The sequence below is a fragment of the Lissotriton vulgaris genome, chromosome 9 (genome assembly GCF_964263255.1).
Source record: "Lissotriton vulgaris chromosome 9, aLisVul1.2, whole genome shotgun sequence".
Classification (NCBI taxonomy): domain Eukaryota; kingdom Metazoa; phylum Chordata; class Amphibia; order Caudata; family Salamandridae; genus Lissotriton; species Lissotriton vulgaris.
In genome coordinates this window covers 1,231,234,466-1,231,254,561 of record NC_141697.1, presented here as the reverse complement: position 1 = coordinate 1,231,254,561, position 20,096 = coordinate 1,231,234,466, and the positions used below count along the sequence as shown (strand labels likewise).

The window sequence follows — 20,096 nt, the reverse complement described above, 5'->3', positions numbered from 1 at the left end:
GAGTGAGAAATAGGGTAGTTCATTAGAAAGAGTAGTAGAAAGAAGTTTGAGATGAGTCTGAAAGTTGGGCTAAAAGATATATTGAGAGAAGTATAGGCTGAGAAATAGGGTAGTGCGTTGGAAAGGCTAAATTAGAAGCACATGATAAATACATAGATCCATAAGTACATTGAAAGTATATAGATGCATAAAGGAGGTAAGTATATGTAGATTAAAGATATTGATAGAGGCACAGGATGAGAAATAGGGTAGTGCATTGGATATGCTTTTTCAGGAGAAAACACACAGATCCAAGTACATGGAAGGTACATAGATGCACAATGGAAGCAAGTACATGTAGACCAAAGTTCGCCACGTGACCCTTGCCCGGCCAAATTTTTAGCTAAAATGGCAGACGTTGTTAACCCCCTAGCCAACCCCATTTTGAATCTCTCCTTGAGTCAGGGAGCCCTACCATATACCTGGAAACAGGCCATGGTTATTCCTCTTCTTAAAAAGCCAAGCCTTGCCCCTGAAGTCCCGGCCAATTATAGACCCATTTCGCTCCTCCCAGCACTCACTAAAATCTTGGAGAAACATGTCCATAGTGTGCTCTCCAACTTCTTGGAGTCCAATGAGCTATTGCATGCATCTTAATCGGGTTTTCGACCTAACCTAAGTACTGAGACAGCGCTCTTGGAGGTTTCAGAGATTGTGAAGGAGTCGCTGGATGCCGGAGGCAGGGTGATGTTAGTTATGCTAGACCTGTCGGCGGCTTTTGACACCGTCCCCCATGAGGATCTCCTCATAAGACTGCATGACATCGGTCTGAGGGGGACGGTGCTCAGTTGGTTCCGCTCTTTTCTAGCCAACCGTCGACAAACGGTCTGGGCCTCCCCTGGATCTGCCGAAATGTCGCCTTTGGGAGTCGGAGTTCCTCAGGGCTCAGTATTGAGCCCTACTCTATTTAACATCTTCATGACCCCTCTGGCGGCATTGGTGGAGTCCTATGGGGCCCAGATCGTTTCATATGCTGACGACACCCAGCTTCTTTTCACCTGCCGGAAGAGCGAAGAATTTGATGGCGAAAGTATCCGTGAGTGCCTTGGGGCTGTTTTTAACTGGTTCCAACTGAACAGCCTCAAGTGTAACTCGGATAAATCCGAGATACTTTTTTTTGGATGCCCATCGGAACCGGACTGGCAAGGCTGGTGGCCTGCCGACATGTTCCCTCCAGCTCATTCTTCTGAGTCAGCTAAGAACCTGGGAATTAAAATTGACAACGGGCTCACGCTCAAATCCCAGGTGCTGACTCTCACAGGAACATGTTTCGGTATCCTCAGGATGCTCCGAAAGTTCTTTCCGCTGCTCTCTGAGGAACATCGGAGAATAACTGTTCAGGTCCTCATTGGATTACGCAAATATCCTGTATCTGGGCCTTCCGGAATACCTCTTACAGCGCATGCAGGTGGCTCAGAATGCAGCTGCACGAGCCATCTTCGGCCTGCATCGACGAGCCAGTGCTTCGAATCTGCTGCAAATCTTACATTGGCTCCCCATCCGGAAGCTGATAATATTTAAGGCTATGACACTAGCTCACAAAGCCTTACATGCTACGGGTGCTCAATACCTACAAAAGAGGCTGGCCTTTTACCTGCCGACACAATCTTTAAGATCGGAGTGATTGGCACTTGCAGTTGTCCCCCGTATAAAGAAAGCCCGTATTGGAGGACGGTCTTTCAGGCTGCTGGCCCCTCAGTTGTGGAACTCTTTACCTTTGTCTTTGCGGTCCACATCCAACTTATTCGCTTTTAGGAAGGGTTTAAAGACCTGGCTTTTTACTGGCTAGAGCTTTTAGTTTCATTATCCTGTTCTGCCTTTCTATTTGTTTTGTTATGTTCTACCTGCCCTCTTTTCCTGGGTCTGGAGCACAAAGCGCCGGGACACTCCTTTGGAGTAGCCGTGCGCTATAGAAGACCCATAATAGCATAACATAACATAACATAACATTAACTTCGGTATTCAATTGTTAATGTACTTGATTATTATTATTTTTTTAAAACATAATTATTCTACATGTTTATACAAAGCAGTACACAAAGATCGGTACATATCTATAGTGAAAATAAATGCTTACCTACAGAGGGATATGCTGTAAATGTCTGTTTGCGTATGGTGCTTATGTGGGGAAGAGCGAATTCTTGAGTAGTTTTCTGAAGATAAGGTGGCTGTCTTCTGTTTGGGGGTAAAGAGTTCCATAGTTTGGCTGCTTGAACAGAGACGGATGTGCCACCCATGGTTTTTTTCTGGTATCTTGGGATTTTGAGGCGAGATGCTCCTTTAGAGCGGAGGTTCCTTTGTTGAATGTGGTGATTTTATTCCTGATGAAGAGCGGTCCCATTCCATGTATCGCTTTGTGGGTGATACAAAACAGCTTGAACTTGGATCTTCCAGCAACCGGTAACCAATGCAGGGCTTTCAAGGCAGGGGAGTTGTGGTCTTGCGGTTTGATATGTAAGAGAAGTCTAGCAGCCGAGTTCTGAATCCGTTAGTCTTTTCAAGGTCGTTAAAGGTGATCTGTGGTAGAGCCTATTTGCGTAATCAAGTTTGGATAGAACAAGGGAGATGGTAGCCTGGACCTTGTGTGGAAATCCCAAATGAGGGAAAATGTGTTGCAGCGTTTTTATAGTGACAAAGCTTGATCTTGCTAGTTTGTCCACCTGGGCATTCATCGAAGAAATATACACAGTACAGGAAGAAGGTGTGCAATATTCCACACAAACACACAACAGGATAAGCACAGGCAGGAAAAGTCAAGCTTCCCTTTCACAAGGAAGAGATGCAGAGAAGGCTGTAGAGACATTCTAATTGTTTTTATTAACACAATTTATAAAGTGTGGAAGTGCACCTGGAGGTATTATGGTGCTGAGGAGAGGCCACACCATGAGGTCAGGCAGATGGTCACAGCTGTATCAACCCGCTGCAGCTAGGTTAGAAACAGGTTTAGAACAACATTGCTTTAAACACTTTCCTAAATGTTAGTAGAGAGGTTCAAGTTGTAAGAGAAATGAGTAAGCATTTCGTTATTTAGCAGCTGAGACAGAGAATCCCACCCCCACAGAGGGGCATTTAAATTCAAGCACCCAAATCACAGCTGCTCCCACATCTCAGTCTACACAACTTCAACACAACTGACACTTACACCAAGCTTCTGAAAGATTTACATTTTCACAAAAGGGGAGTTTGTTTCTGAAAAATGTAAATCTAATGGCCCCACCACCATAAGAGCTTTTTATGTTTACTGTCTCTCATGGACAGGCAGTGGCGGCTAGTGAGCTTTGAAAGTGGTAGGGCGTAAATACCTTCTTCAAATTTGACCAAGCAAGCACACTAACCTAGAGAGCACAACCTACTTCAAGGATTCTCCACTACAAACATTTTGTAAAACATTAGAACAAAATGTTCACTTTGGAGCCCAATCGCTTCATCAATCTAGATGTTTTGAAAGGACACTAATGACATTTTCGAGTATTGTGATGTGGCAGTATGCCTTGGCTTTTCTAGGAATACAAGGACTCACATGCTGCATGTGGTTGTACTAAGTGCATCACTCTACCATTTTTCCCTTTATCATTTACTTTACTAGGTCAGTTATAGCTGGACCACCTCGGCCCTACAGCTGTCTGATGATTTAACAATTGTTGTTGTACATGAGTCAAAAGACATCCCTTTTAGCGCTGCGTTGTACATAGTCGAGGTGGACAGGACAACAAATTAACAGGGAGAGTTGGCTCGGATCTCAGAGCCCATGCACGAGCAGAGCTGTGAAAATATGTGTTGTGTAAATCACACAACAAACTACGTAAAATATGATTAGGGCCCACATGCATCAAAGGAAAAACGGGTCGCAAACGGGCAGATTTTCAGAATCTGCCCCTTTGCGACCAGTATTTTTGCCTTTGGGATGCATCATCCCAAATGCAGCAATTAAAGAAATTGCAAAACTGCGATGACTTAAATTGCTATTGCATTTAAGGAATCTCAAATTGAGATTCCTTAAATGCAATGCATTAAAGTTAAAAAATTAGCGATTTCACTAATAGGGGGAGCAAATTACCATGAAGTTGAACTTCATGGTAATTTGCAAAAACTTCGAAAAATGCACTAAAGTGCATTTTTCAAAGTTTCATTTTACACACAAACATGCCTTTAGGGCATGTGCGTGTGCAAGATGTACCCATATGCAGATTTCAGTGGTGCAACAGGGTGTCCTTTTGACACCCTGGCACCCTTGAAATTGCAATCTCAATTTGCGATTCTCTAATTGAGAATCGCAAATTGAGATTGTCTTCCCATTCATTCCTATTGGCCTCTAGGCCCACAGGAATGAATGGGGAGTTATTCCTTAATTGTGACTCGCAATTTGCGAGTCGCAATTAAGGAATTTTAAGAAAACGCTATTTTTTAGGCGAGTTCTTCATGCATAGCATTTTGCTATTCCTTATTAGCGAATCCTTATTTTTCGCTAATAAGGAATCTCAAAATGGATGTTTGATGAATCAATGGGTAGTTCTCTTAAAAGTTCATATAAATGCATTTCTGTAACACGTTGAAGCTTTGACATTAATAGTTCACATTGTATCATTGAACTATTAAAAGTAATCATTTTGTACAACTGGCAGCCTGAACGCACATGTTTGAATGTAATTTCTTTCATACACGATAATGAAATAAAAAGAGTTTTAGTGAAATTAAATATTTGCCTAGGAAGACACAATTTAAGCTGGGGAGCCACGATTTATCGAGGTTTTCGGGGTTCCCTCTGTACAATTCAGTAAATGGGTATATATTTGTCTTTCCTTACGTTAAGATTTGTTTTGACCTCTTAGTGAATTCTTCTGCAGTTTGAAAACTAGGTATTCTCTGCATGTGGAGATTAACGGCCACATGTTTAATTATTTCAAGTACCAATTACCTGATTACAATTTTCTCCGAATCGCACTTAGGTAATTGCTATTCTTAATGTATGAACCGCTTTTGAGTTGCATTAGCAATTCCTAGTGGGTCGCAAATAGACCTACCTCATGCATATTAATGAGGTAGGTCTCAATTTGCGACCCATTACTAATGTACGCCATCACGGGGATGGTGACTTGCTGAGGTCAGCAGAACACCATGTCTGTTATTGCTTTTAAATAAAGCAGTCTTTTTTTTTATGCCTCCTGCTTTCCTTAAAGGAAAACGGGACGCATTTAAAAAGAAAAAAATGAAACTTTGCAGTTTCATTTTTTAAGAGTAGGCAGGGGTTCGCCGGACCACTGCCTGCTCTTAAACAATATTTGTTTTCCATTTTCAAAAGGGAAGGGCTCCTTCAAGGAGTCGATAAAATGTGAATGCTTTGCAACCGTAGTTCAGTCACAATAAATTCATACATCCCATTCAGAATCCGTATTTGTAGGAGACGCCCTAAACACGCCCCTTCCAAACACAAATTGCGATTCGATAATGTATTTCATACATATGTAAAAGCAGTTTTGCAGTTGGAAACGGACCGATCAACTGTTTCTGACCTAAAAAATGCTTAATACATGTGGCCCATGGTGATTTACCCAGAATCACATGATGTTGAGCTGACGCCAAGACTTGAACCTGGTTCCCGAGTTCCATAATAAGCAGCTCTTCCAATAACACCACACCTTGTGTAGAGGGAGGGAATCAGAGGCCACAGGAAACCTAACAGAGCCTCTAGCGGAGCCAGAGGCAGGCTTGAGCCTGACTTGCACTTTCAGTGGCTCGCCTACTTCTAGTACACAGTAACAACTTGGGGGAAGATTCTCAAGGTCTGGGTCATCCCTGCAGATCAGCAGGGATGTGCCAGAAAACTTGCGACACGCAAAACTACACGTGCGCCACCACGGATGTGCCGCATTTACAATGCGGCGCACTGTGCGGCACGGATAGGCAGATTCGTGTCTTATCGGCCGGCGTAAGGTTGACGCAGTGTTAGAGTCATGGGCGCGACGCAACTCCAGCACTTTTCCAACCCAGCCTATCTCTAACATGCTGCGTCACGCCTTACCCCTGCTTCAAGCAGGCGCAAGGTTTTGACGCAGCGGCGTCGGAAAAGTGACTGAGTGAAATCTTGTAGGTTTCACTCATGCACTTTTCCGAGGCTTTCCTGTGATGGACCGCCCGCAATGCGGCGGTATGCCCACATTATAACTGACGCTGGTATAATGTGGCGTAGGGGTTTACGGCGTGACTCATCTCCCTAGATGCGTCACGTTGTAAATCCGTAGCAGCATGGCGCTTGCTTTACGTGGCATCTGGACCACAGCAGTGACTCAGCAGTGGCGCAAATGTGTTGCAAGTGCCTTATAAATTAAATAGGATTAGCACTCTACTCTATGAAGGTTAAGTGGGGTCACTGCAGACCCTCATGCTAACACTACGCATTGCAAAAAAGAAAAGCAACTCGAAAATGACTTTATATACTTTTCATGCGCCCAGTCATGAATGAAGACAACTCCTAAAACTAACTGAAGTGAAACGGACTTGAACGCACCTTTCCAGTCAATTTTCTGCAGACCAGCTTCTCCATAGATTCTCTCCTCTGCTTCTATGCGCCTTCCGAAGCCATGCCTCTCGCGGTCAGAAGCTGATTTCTGACTACCAGATCGGAAGGCTGGATGTGACTGGGGGTTGACCCTTCTTTACTCAGCTGTATCCTGACATTTTACCGGGCATGGGGCGATTGTGTCAACAGCATTGTTAATGCATTGGTTTCGCCTATGTAATGAACAAAAGCTCTGTTTTCATCAATCATCATCCGGGAGAAGGATAGAGCTCCTTGACAGATAACACAGGCGTGGAGACGATGTGGCGCAGTGGCCAAAGCTGCTGACTCGAGAGCTGGAGATCCCGGTTTGAGTCTCGGCCTGTTGCACAAAGTCCTGTGATTCTTTGCAAATCACTTAATCTGTCCCAGTGATAGATTGTTAGATAAATACAGTGCAAGAGTAAAAGGCAAATCATTATGAAAATATAGTTCCACAAAAGCAGATGTTAACAGTATTTAATAGAAGCAGATGAGGAACAAGCATTGGTAAATGCAGGAGAATATGCTACAGCCAATAGAAATGGTGGAAAGGTAAGTGACATGCACAGGAACCAATGAGAAGCCAGGAAAGAGCGGAGGCAGGATGTAAGTGCCTTTTAAGTTTATAGTAAAACAATAGATTTCTCAAGCATAGCACAAGCGCTGTGCAGGCAAAACCTAAAAACACGTCACCGCCCGAGCAGGATGCTATCTTTAGACAAGCTGCACTACACTGGGCATGTGCAGCATATCTAATGGTTTCACTATGACTCAGGAGCTGAAATGAAAAGAGCCCCTCACATGTTCAGTACATCTGGACTCCTGCTTTCTCCTGCCCTGTATGTTGACATGCGCACTTTCAACTGTGTGAAGTGCAGTGCTGGAAAAGTAAGTAGACGAATTGTGAAAGTTGTCACTTTGTCTTCTTACATTCCTGTTGGCCAAACTCCAGTGAGTTTTTTCTTTTTCTGTAGATGCTAGCGGGGTGCTGATACAGCGCCCCCTATGGACCAGCCACCTTTGCAGACAGGTAAACTGGCGATGACAAACAGCAAAAAAAGCCACCCAACCATGCACTCTAAATTGTCCAGATGGTTGGAGGACTTACCTCCAACAGCCCCGTACTCCATCAGGCCATCGGTGGAAAATGTCAGTGGCTGAGCCAGAGTGGACTCTGTCGATGACATAGTGTCGGTCTGCCCAGTCAGATGGCAAACCGAGAGTTTGGCAGAGAGGGTACCCTGTCACAGTTGCAGGTAGGTACCCTCCCTCCCAAACTCTAAATCCGGCCTGAAATAGTTTAACTGGGAGCCTGCGCAGAGCGGTAACTGCTGAAGAGACAGAATCCTTGTTTATCATATGCATGATCAGCCTGGCTTCTGTGTTAAGTACTGTTTGGAGGTTTTCCACAATTTTAATGGGAGACTTGAAATAAGAGCCATTGCAATGATCCAGTCTCATCGAGATAAAAGCATTAATGGTTTGCATCTGAGGAGTGGGAAGACATTCTAAAAGGAGAGGAGAAAGCCTCTGAAAGGAGGTACTCCGATTGCACGGAGGGGTGAGTATGCCAGGTTAACCCTGGGTGAGCCATTTCAGCCATGTTTAGTTACTGCAGCAGCCAACCAAGGGCTTTGTTTCCATCCTCCCATGTGCAGGGTACCAATCGGGCTAGGATCTAAGCCATGACTCAAGTAGGGTTCTCCTGACTGGTGCTTCTCTGCCTGTTGAAGCCTTTGGGACATTGAGCGGGGCTTGGGGTTCCAACCCCTGCTCAAATATTTGGCTTCTTTTGGCCTCGGAGATGTAGGTTAAATCAGGACCTTTGATGATTGTGTAGTTTCCGCTCAGGTTGCCAACCGTGATTGCTCTTCCACCACATGCTTCACTTAGGTGTATTTGTACACCGGGCGCTGCCCCTGCCTTAACCCCTTCACTGCGGCGGCAATTCTGCCACAGTGCTCGGAGGTGGGGGGGGGGCGCACGGCTCACCTGCGCTTGTGACAGAACCGCTCCGTTGCGCGCCTTGGGTGAGCTGTGCTAGTGACGGAACGGTTCCGTCACAAACGCGCCCGCTCAATAGAACGCGCCGCGAAGGCGCGAAATCAGCGCCGCGCAGGCACGTCGAGCGGGCCGTGACGGAACCGTTCCGTCACTAGCACAGCTCATCCGAGGCGCGTGACGGAACGGTTCCGTCATAAGCGCCGAACGGGTTAAGAGCTGCATGGCTGCTCTTTTTATCATCAACTTCTTTTCATTGTCCATCTTTTATTTCACCCATTTGGCATTATTTTACTTATTTGGTAGTATCCCTCCCTTCCTTCAGTTTAAAGTCCTCTGTATGGCCCACAGAGCTTTCCACAAAAAGGGACCTCGTTGTTACAACAACTCATGCAACCGTATATTCCACTGCCTCGCGCCAATTGGTGACCCCTAAGGTCCAGAAGGCTAGAAGTGGTGGTCGGTGCTTTGCTTATCTGGTCCCTAAACAAAGGAATTTTTTGCCTGTTAGTCTACGCAAGACAAATCAGGAACGGAGTTTCAAAAAGCAGTTGAAACCCTACTTATTTGTCAAAACCTGAGTGAAACAGGAGCCGTTCTTCTGCTTAGTACTGGGAGGCCTGTGATTTAGAAGTGCCTAAAATCGAATAGGATAGGATATGACAGAATAGAATAGAAAAGAACAGAATAGAATAGAGTATTATAGAATAGAAAATAATGGAATGGAATACAATAGAATAGAATAAAATAGAACAGGATAGGATAGGATAGGATTGGATCGAATAAGATAGAATAGGATAGGATAGGATAGAATAGAATAGAATAGAATAGAAAGGAAATGATATAATAGAATGAAAAGAATAGAATAGGATAGAATAGAATAGAATAGAAAGGAAATGATATAATAGAATGAAAAGAATAGAATAGGATAGAATAGAATAGAATAGAAAGGAAATGATATAATAGAATGAAAAGAATAGAATAGGATAGAATAGAATAGAATAGAATAGAATAGAATAGAATAGAGTATTATAGAATAGAAAATAATGGAATGGAATACAATAGAATAGAATAAAATAGAACAGGATAGGATAGGATAGGATTGGATCGAATAAGATAGAATAGGATAGGATAGGATAGAATAGAATAGAATAGAATAGAATAGAATAGAATAGAATAGAAAGGAAATGATATAATAGAATGAAAAGAATAGAATAGGATAGAATAGAATAGAATTTAAAAGAGTAGAATAGAACTTGAATAGTATAGTATAGGATAGGATAGGATAAGATAGGATAGGATATGATTGGATTGATAGGATAGAATAGAATAAAATAGAATAGAATAGAATAGAACAGAACAGAACATGATAGGATAGGATAGAATACAATAGAATAAAATACAATAGAATAGAACAGAGCAGGATAGAACAGAATAGAATAGAATGGAATAGAAGAGAATAAAATAGAATAAAAGAATAGAATAGAACAGAACAGGATAGAATAGAATAGAACAGAACAGGATAGAACAGAATAGAACAGAATAGAAGAATAGAATAGAACAGAACAGGATAGAATAGAATAGAATAGAATAGAATAGAATAGAAAGGAAATGATATAATAGAATGAAAAGAATAGAATAGGATAGAATAGAAAGGAAATGATATAATAGAATGAAAAGAATAGAATAGGATAGAATAGAATAGAATAGAATAGAATAGAATAGAGTATTATAGAATAGAAAATAATGGAATGGAATACAATAGAATAGAATAAAATAGAACAGGATAGGATAGGATAGGATTGGATCGAATAAGATAGAATAGGATAGGATAGGATAGAATAGAATAGAATAGAATAGAATAGAATAGAATAGAATAGAAAGGAAATGATATAATAGAATGAAAAGAATAGAATAGGATAGAATAGAATAGAATTTAAAAGAGTAGAATAGAACTTGAATAGTATAGTATAGGATAGGATAGGATAAGATAGGATAGGATATGATTGGATTGATAGGATAGAATAGAATAAAATAGAATAGAATAGAATAGAACAGAACAGAACATGATAGGATAGGATAGAATACAATAGAATAAAATACAATAGAATAGAACAGAGCAGGATAGAACAGAATAGAATAGAATGGAATAGAAGAGAATAAAATAGAATAAAAGAATAGAATAGAACAGAACAGGATAGAATAGAATAGAACAGAACAGGATAGAACAGAATAGAACAGAATAGAAGAATAGAATAGAACAGAACAGGATAGAATAAAATAGAATAGCATAGAATAGAAAAGAATAGAATAGAATGGTGCCACGTGGACTACTCGTCCTCTTGTTATTAACTACTTTTTTTGGTGTAAACGCACGCAGCAGCCTGCTGCCTCTCGGTTGTGGTTGGTGGGATGCAGCTTCCTACAATCTTTAATATAGCCTTATAGCCCGCCGTAGAGGGCTATACCATCTATTAAAGGCCCTCTCCAGCGTTAAAGCCCCGAAGCCGAAGGCGAGGGCCTTTAACAAAGGAGAGGGACTTTAATAGCGGTATAGCCCATCTACGAAGGGCTATAAGGCTATTAGAACATTTTGTCACTAGAGGACAGAATGTTCTAACAAAAAAAACAAAGCCTTTTGGGAGCGTGAGGGGATTGGAATCCCCTTAGGTTCCCTGAAGACTTTGTTCACAGCCTCTGAACAAAGAAACATTAGAATGTTGGAGCTCCAGGCTTATACCAGCCATTATAAGCCCGGAGCACTCCATTGTTTTCAATGGAGCTCACAACATTCCAATGTTCTAATCCCCCATGTCTCCCCTTGAAACCTGATAGCCTGCTCTTGGTTCCTTACCAGTGCTTAGTGGTTCTAGGTTTCTTAATGGGCCCCAAAGAGTGTATCTACCCTGGATGGTGCAAACTATGCACACTCAGGGCCTCTTTTATGAGAAGTGACGCATCGCTACGTGAAAGCAGCGTTGCGTCACTTTTCACTGCGCCCTCCTTGCGACACCAATGATGGATGTGTATCTGTAGGCACAAAAGTGACGCATTGCTGGAGTCTGTCACAAAAGTTATACAACTCCAGCAATGTGTCGTTTCACATGGGCAAGCCCCATGTGAAAGGGCCTGCGTCAGTCTTACGCCTGCTGTGAGGCAGACGTAAGATATTGACGCATTTGCATCCTAGAAGTGACGCAGTGAAATCTCGTAGATTTCACTGCGTCACTTCTACGAGGCTTACTTACGTGGGAACGCCCACCCTGTATACATTATACCTGACGCAGGTATATGGTAGAGCAGGTGTTTACAAAGTGATGCGTCTGCTTAGATGCGTCATTTAGTAAATAGGGCGCAACAGGAGGCATGTTTTATGCCGCCGATGCATCACAAAAAGTTACGCAACGTAGGTGGAAAACTGTTGCAAGGCGTCATAAATAAGGCCGAGAATCTCTTACACTTCTTCCCACCGTCATACTATGAAGCCTGTGACCCGAGACACGATAAGAGCACCTGTATGGTCACACACGTATGACACTAAACTCACAACACTACACGCTTTTCCAACCACACAGAGCAGCTTGCTATCCATGTAGGTAGCACTTCAGGGCCCCACATAGGGGGTTTAAGCACTATATAGATGCTACAATAATGGATTTGAATCCCAACAGAGCCAGTTTATCCTTTAACCCTTTCTAACTTTATTAAATAGATTACCGAATATTGGGTAATAATGGCTCCCATTGGTGTACATGCCATGAGGAAATCCAGTCTGTGTAATTTGTGCCTGTCTGAAAGGAGAGAACCTTGGCAGATGTGCCCAGGTGCTGAAGCCCTAAAGGGAATAATTCATCCAAAGAGGCCCTGAGGGCCATTCCATGCAATCGGTGTCATCGACGCAGAGACCCCACTTCCGGCAACTATGATAGCTAGAGGCAGATAGAAAGAACTTGCTGTAGAGAAGTAATGTGTGGATGACTTGAATGCACATAATTGTTCTGTGGACCATTTTGTATGCAATACAGATATTGTGACACCACTGTTTAGTTCATTTTTTGTTCCTAGATTAAATTTTCTGCTGCTTAAAAGCTCTCACCAGAATGTCTAGATGTTTTCTACTTTTCTGCCTGTGGGGCCTCATCTTTACAAGCCAACCTGAGCCACCTTTGTCCAAGGTGTGCTCTAGTGAGTGGGATCTTTCGTCTGGGGTCCCTCACTAGCTGTGCCTCCCTTGGGACCCTATCTCCTGTTTCACTGTAGTGATCCAGTGATCTCCTGTGAATCCAGTGATTAGAGTGTCTCAAACATACCTTCTCTATTCCACCAGCACAAGAAAATCTTCACCATCCACGGTCCTTACCCCGTGATCCGCCGTGCCCTCCGCAGCAGGGGGTGGGTGGAAAAGAAGATCCCCAAAATCCAGAAACCTGCACCGAGGAAGGATAAGGCTGCTGATGAGGAAATGGAAGACGCGGACGGAGACGACAGCGTGGACGATGACGGTGCGTGATGTGGGGCAAACGCGAAAATTCAAATGTTTATAAAAGAGGGAACGAGGGGGCAGGGCTTCTGAGTATATTTACATATGTAAACAAAGCGTTGGCATTAACAACTCCCAAGCACATGTTTTAGGACCTATGAGACATTTATGTTATTGTGCTCTCTGCTATGCCCTGTGCTCATAGTAAGCTTTCTGGTGCATTTTTGGAAATGAGTCAGGGAATCATGCCATTTTGTAGGATAAACTCACCAAGTTTTACCAAAGGCCTTCCAAGGTTTTTGCCGAACCAACTTCCATGCCCTCCTGGCACCTCATATGCATGATGTCAGCCTATATATATAGATATATGGTTGGCGGACGGGATACTCTATCACAAACATAAGGGGATATTCCATCTGCCATATTACAAGTGCATTATAGTCTATCCTTCTTATATGGAGTTTCCAAGCACTATTGTCCCATACCAACAATAGCAATAAAGTACGGTATTTACCACACCCCATGGTAATACCATAGAATGCACACGTGGCTTAGCAGTGTGTCATTAAGAATCCTAAATATCTCTGATTTCTACATCATTTGCACATGTATCATGTTATAAATAAATCTGCAATCCTCTGCTGCAAAACAATGATGTCCCTTGGTTTCAATGCCTTGTTCACCGCAGTTGTGAATCACAGGATAACCCTGAATGCCAATTGTGGGTAGCCAGGGGTAGCAGCTGGTGCCCCTGGCTTTCATCCAGTCCCCCTGGCACTGCCCTTGCCAGCGCTGGTCTCAGGGGTCACGAAGACAGCAGCAGGAACAGAAAGTAAGCAGGACCCTGACAGCCATGTTTACTTTCAGTAGTTTCTGCTCCATGCTTTTCTGCTCACTCCTAGCAAGAAGGCTGCTTGGGCTTCTGTAGAGTAAGGGGTGGGATAAGGGGTCAACTCTGTGACATCACTGGTGGCCAGAGTTGTGACGCCATTTCTGATCGCCCTGGTACTTTGGTGACTCAGCTCCCATGACGTACAATTCACGTGCACCCCGGGGAGTAAAGTTTGGTGAATGGAACTTGTGCCTGGAAATATCTTGGGGCCCAAGGGAGGCAAGGATGAAAATGGAAAGGTAAACAACTAAATATAAAAAGAGAGAATACTACAGGGAGGGGACACTGCCAGGCAGAAGGCTTGAGGCTGGCACCAGCCGTGGGTGGTTCGCCTACCTCAAGATGGAAGGACAGGCGACGACACGGAAGGGAACAAGAGGAGAGTAAAAGAGAGGGTGGAAGAGAGCGGAAACAGAAGGATGAAATGAGAGGTACAGGAAGGGGGTGAAGCGGAGAGTAGAATGGAATGATAGTGGTGGTCAGAGGAACGGTACAAGCATCTTAGCTGTAACTACTTTGCTGCTGGAGCACCCCCCATGCACTAATGAAAAGGCACTTTTTATCCCTTTTCTAATCATTTGGGGCCAACAAGTTTTTAAAGGGAATAGAGATGCATAATTTGGCAGTCAGTGTTTCTGAGTCAGTGGTTTTGCGTAGGCCTGGGCGAAGCACTACGCTACGCTTGCGGAGTTTGCGAAGTTTGCGCAACTTCGCATTACGCGAGCTGCACGTAGCACAGCGCGAACACGCGCAGTGCAGCTTAGCGTAGTGCAGCACTCATTTTTTGCTTGTTCGCGGTCCTGAACGTCATGTTCACGACCGCGAGCAAGCAAAATTACATCCCGGCGAGATTCTCAATGGGGGGAGGTAAGGTTTTTCATTGTGAGTGGTTGCGCATGCTCGCGACCGCTCTCAATGAGAAACTACCAGTTTGTGTTGAGAAAGCTGCAGCTCGAGTAATAATCTACTCGAGCAGCAGAAAACTACAGCTCGCACTGTGCAAGATGCCGTTTTCAATGATTGCACAGTGCCGGATGCTTGTCCGCACTGTGCAATCATTGAAAACACTTTTTGCACAGTGCGAACATGCTACTACGCAGCTTGCGTAGTGCTACGTGAAGTTCGCGTAGTGCGAAGTGCACTTCGCGTAGCTTCGCGTAGCGCTACTTCGCGAACTACGCCTACCCTTAGTTTTGCCCCCGATTGCCCCCTGCTACCCTTATGTAAGCAAATATTACATTTTAAGGCACAGTTCTTGTTATAAGGGAGGGCGAGGAATTTCTGCTTCTGGTTTTGGGGTCATTTTGTGAGTAAACTGTACATTCCAAAGTCCTCAAAGCCAGGCCTCTGGTCCCAACACAAGGACACCATTTAAAGAAAGATGAGGTGACACATAACGGGGAATGTTGACAAGTATGTCCAGTCACCTGTATGTATATCTATTTCACACATATGTTGTGCTACATGTATAGATGAACGAAAATGGGCCCTTTTAGTAATTTCTACAAAGTTTAAGCAAGAATGCATTGATGATTGGGATCATTCATCTGTACAGACTCACAAACGAGATAATTAAGTTACCAGTTTAGAAACAATAGGCACAAGAACTTCACAGGGCCGTGATGATTATCAGTGACTCATGGACAGGTCACCTGACACAAAGCTGGTTTGTCTAATTTTACATTAAAATTTTAATAATAACTTGTTTTTATATAGCGCTTCAAGTAACACGAGTTACTATTACCCAATTTATGGTTACTATTGCCAAATCTAGGAAGGATTGTGGTCTTCCCTCAGAGAGTTTGAGCTCATGACCTTGAGAACACCAAGTTTGTCAGGGTCAAGCGCTCCCCTCATTTGACCATCCTGGCATTATGGCACCAACTCTGCAGTTTAGAGGCAAGCAGCTGATGCCAGACTCTTGGCGTGCACTTGTTTGTATCAGTGTGTGTTCCTTGTTATAGTACCGAAGCAACCTCGCAAACATTTTCAGAGGTTGAGCCAAAATAATGTTTTGCTATTTTGAGGGTCCCATGCCCCTAAAAGCATAGAGGCTATTGACACAGATCTGGCTGGCTCCTATGACCATTCACGGTGGTCCGTAAGGCAGCCGGCAACAGCACTGGTCCTGCACTTCTGACCTGGAATCCCACCAATATAGCTCGCCTCAAATTTGACGTCCCTTAAACTAAGGACAACGAACATGCAGGACCTTTTTCACTCTGAAAGGGACTAATATATGAATACACGTCGGTAGCCTGTTAACAGTATGCAGAGCGCCAGTTTCACAATACAGGTCCTGAGTACGACTCTCAGAGCTCAACACATGGAGCGTTCGTTACCAGCAGTTCTCCCTGGGTTACAGGTGTATCACCACCTCACCCAGGAACTGTCCCATTTAAACGTTCTCTCTGAACCGAACGCTTGGGTGGTTGGCCCTCCAAGTTTTCCAGTTCCTGGTGGGACTGGAAATCGACAGACCTGGGGAGGCCACGCAACTGGCGTGATATTGGAGCCACCGTTGACGAAGGTCAGAGCTGAGAGGGGATGCAGGCACCAAAGATCGTGCCTGACCCAGGAGCCCTGCATCTGTTCAACTCCCGGTGATTCTGAGCAAATCATTTATCCCCAGGTGCCAGACGCTGAGAGCTGGGTGGGCTGGGGCGGGATGGAGGCAGCCTGCCTGTGCTGGAATCCAGGGCTCGCTCGGGACTGGCATAGAATTGAGACCTTTTAATAGTGATAGTGGACGCATAATCTCCAAAGGTCAGAGGACTCAAGCTGTTTCAGGGTTTTCAGACTGTATGTGGGTGTCAGATTCCACACGCTGGGCGTTCAATCGGTTGAGCGCCTGCTGCGTAGATATGTCTATAACTTGCGAGCATGCGCACTCACTTTATTACAGTACCGTTCATACTTGCAGAGGCATCCAAGAAGCCATCGTTTTGTCAGATTAAAAGGGGAAAACCCTCTAACGTTCTAAACATACTCTGTTGACATTGTACATGTGTGAAATGTAGTTATACATGTGCGCACAATCATACTTGCAGAGGTGTTCAAGAAGCCATAATTGTGTCATTTAAAGGGGAAAAACCCTCCATCGTTTTAACCACTCTCTACTACTAACTCTCTAATACTCAGTTTATAATACCCTACTCAAACTATTCTAATAACTGTATCTACAAAATACTACTCATTACTACTCACTATAATACTCTGTATTATAACTATCTAATACTCTACTACACGTTACTAACTACTCACTCTACTACTACTGTAGGCTACTCACACTTTACTCAATCTCTACTACTCTCTAATACTCTCAATTCACACTCTACTACTCACTCTACTAATCACACTCTAATACACCCTCTAACTACTCTCTACTACGTACAAGTCACACTCCTCACAACTCACTAAATGACACTATCCACAATTTTAAACTCACTCTCTATTACTCTACTACTCTCTACTACACTCTAAAACTAAAAAGTACTAACTACTGCTCTCTAATATATACTTTAAAAGTCATTCACTACTCACTCTACTAAAAAGATATACTACTCCATATACTATCTATAACTCACTACACTACATCTATTTCTATCTAGTACTTTTCAATTCTCACTCTGTCTCTACTACTCGCTAACTCCTACACGCTCTCTCCACACGATCTACTACTCACTCTATGCTACTCTCCACTAATCTACACTACTCACTAACTATTGCCTACAACTCACTCCTACTCTACTCTATACAAGTATACTCTCTATTAATCAACTAGTCACTCACTACTAACTAGTAATCACTGCTAATAGTCTCGCTACTCTCTAAGGCTCACCTATTGCCATTGTAAATGACAATACCATATATTTATCGTTTAAAAAAACAACAATAAATGAAAAAAAATGACATTTGCAATGCCAATAGCTCTAACTTTAACAAAGACGAGACCATTGCATTGTAAATGCTTGTTTAAACTGGCCATTGGAGAGGATGAGCTGCTCTATGCCGACAGTTCAGTCCTTTAATTGGGAACTAACCATATAAAAGAACAAAAACACCTTGAAGCGCAAGGACGAAGAGGTGTGGTAAGAGGATGGGGTGCAGCACGCGCTGGGAACGAGATCGAGATACAAGGATGCAAAGGCTGGAAAATGAACATCTTTAAAGACAATGCTCAAGAAGCCAACAGTAAAGGATAAACCAGTTTCTATCCATTGAAAGCTTTTTTAACAACCAGAAAAGTCAGGTTTTAATACTTTTAGACAGAAATTTGACTCGTCGAGAGAGGGAGAGAAAGATTTCTTCTACATATTCAAATTCACATGTCTCTGCCACATTGATGGGATTTCACGTTCGTGAGCAAACAAGAGTATGTTATGAATCTTGGGGAACCAATTGGTGACAGCTGTTTAACTGGAAATTCCTTTGTCGTTTCTTTAGTTTTCCATCAAATGTTGGTGTCCAGCTTATATCCAGGAGGGTCGGATCCATGCCCACATAAGATATATTTACAATATATTATTTATGTAAATTGCTGTATGGAAATCAATCTAAGATACAATTACCATTTATCACGGATAGCCATACAAAATACATTAAAATGTTATTATTCATGTAAATGAAATGGTAGTCATGGATATTCCCACAACATACATGTACAGGCTAAAATGAATATAAATGGTAGTCATGGATATCCACGCAAGATACATTGACATGTTATTATTCATGTTAATGGTAGTCATGGATATCCATGCAAGATACATTGACATGTAATTATTCATGTAAATGGTAGTCATGGATATCCACGCAAGATACATTGACATGTTATTATTCACGTTAATGGTAGTCATGGATATCCATGCAAGATACATTGACATGTAATTATTAATGTAAATGGTAGTCATGGATATCCACGCAAGATACATTGACATGTTATTATTCATGTAAATGGTAGTCATGGATATCCACGCAAGATACATTGACATGTTATTATCATGTAAATGGTAGTCATGGATATCCACACAAGATACATTGACATGCTATTATTCATGTAAATGGTAGTCCTGGTTATCCACGCAAGATACATTGACATCACATCTTTGTCAGTGGGTTCATTGTCATAATGGTTTCCAAAGGGAGGGAGGCGAAAGGACACTATTTACCACTCAAGATGGTGGAAGGTCCAGTAGCAGCTTAGTGTCCGTACTAAGTACTAGAGATACCAACAAAAGGAGAGGGTGCTGCACTGTTCCTGGAAAGAGATGAGGATTTAAGGAAGGTTTTAGGAAAAGATTTACCTGGCGTGACCAAGGGTGTTACAATGGTACCCTGGGGCATCCATTATGTTGGATGTAATTGCCTCACACACCCCGAAGAGTGTCATGCTTCATCATCGGCGGTTGCTCCTCGTCGGGGAGGCGGTGCAACCCCCGACGGGCTCACCTCAAAGAGGGGCTCTTTGGCGGAGATCTTTTTCCAACTGCCTTTTGGTGAAGTGGGGGTATGTGGGCAGGATGGTGTATTCCTATTGAACTGGTTAAAAATGTAGCAAGGGGTACCGGAATTACCTTTATTCTGGGGGTCCTCTGGCTACAGTTAAAAGGTGGGGCTAGCTTCCTAGGTGTCAACTAGTTAGGGTTGTGTGACCCTAGAAGAGGCTAGGAGTGCATGTGGTCAACATGTTTCTCGCTAGGGCTATAGTAACCGCGATTCTTCAGGACCAAAGTGAAAACAACAACATGCTAATCTCATATATTTTGTATTTGTTACCTTAGTGGATCCTCCTATGCCTATACATAGAGAAGGGATAAGGAAACAGTCATTATATTCAATACAAATATGTGAGTCACAAGAATGCCAGGGAGAAAATGTATACATATATACTGACATGCTGGTGGTACTGAGGGTGATTATCCACATCCATCGCATGCCAAGTGTATTGAGCGTGCAATGTTCAAGGTGAGTAGCACACACAATAACTAGAACTGTGACTAGGACTGTGATAAGTGAGGGTAATGCTTAAAAACATGGAGATTTCTTGTTAAAAATGCAGCAGTATATCCATGATTGCCTTCCTGTAGTGTTTGCAATAATGGGCAGGTCTAAAGTGCAGACACCAGTGGGCAGTTTAAACAAATGAA

General features: G+C 43.1%; 1 protein-coding gene across 1 annotated transcript in view; it reads left to right on the top strand.

The window, feature by feature from the left end:
• Nucleotides 1-20,096, top strand: part of TTLL3 (tubulin tyrosine ligase like 3) — a 306,216-nt gene that overhangs the window by 215,529 nt on the left and 70,591 nt on the right. Inside the window, exon 5 of the mRNA XM_086939577.1 lies at nucleotides 12,906-13,080. Within this exon, the coding sequence (XP_086795703.1) occupies nucleotides 12,906-13,080 (175 nt within the window). The remainder of the gene's footprint in view (nucleotides 1-12,905; nucleotides 13,081-20,096) is intronic.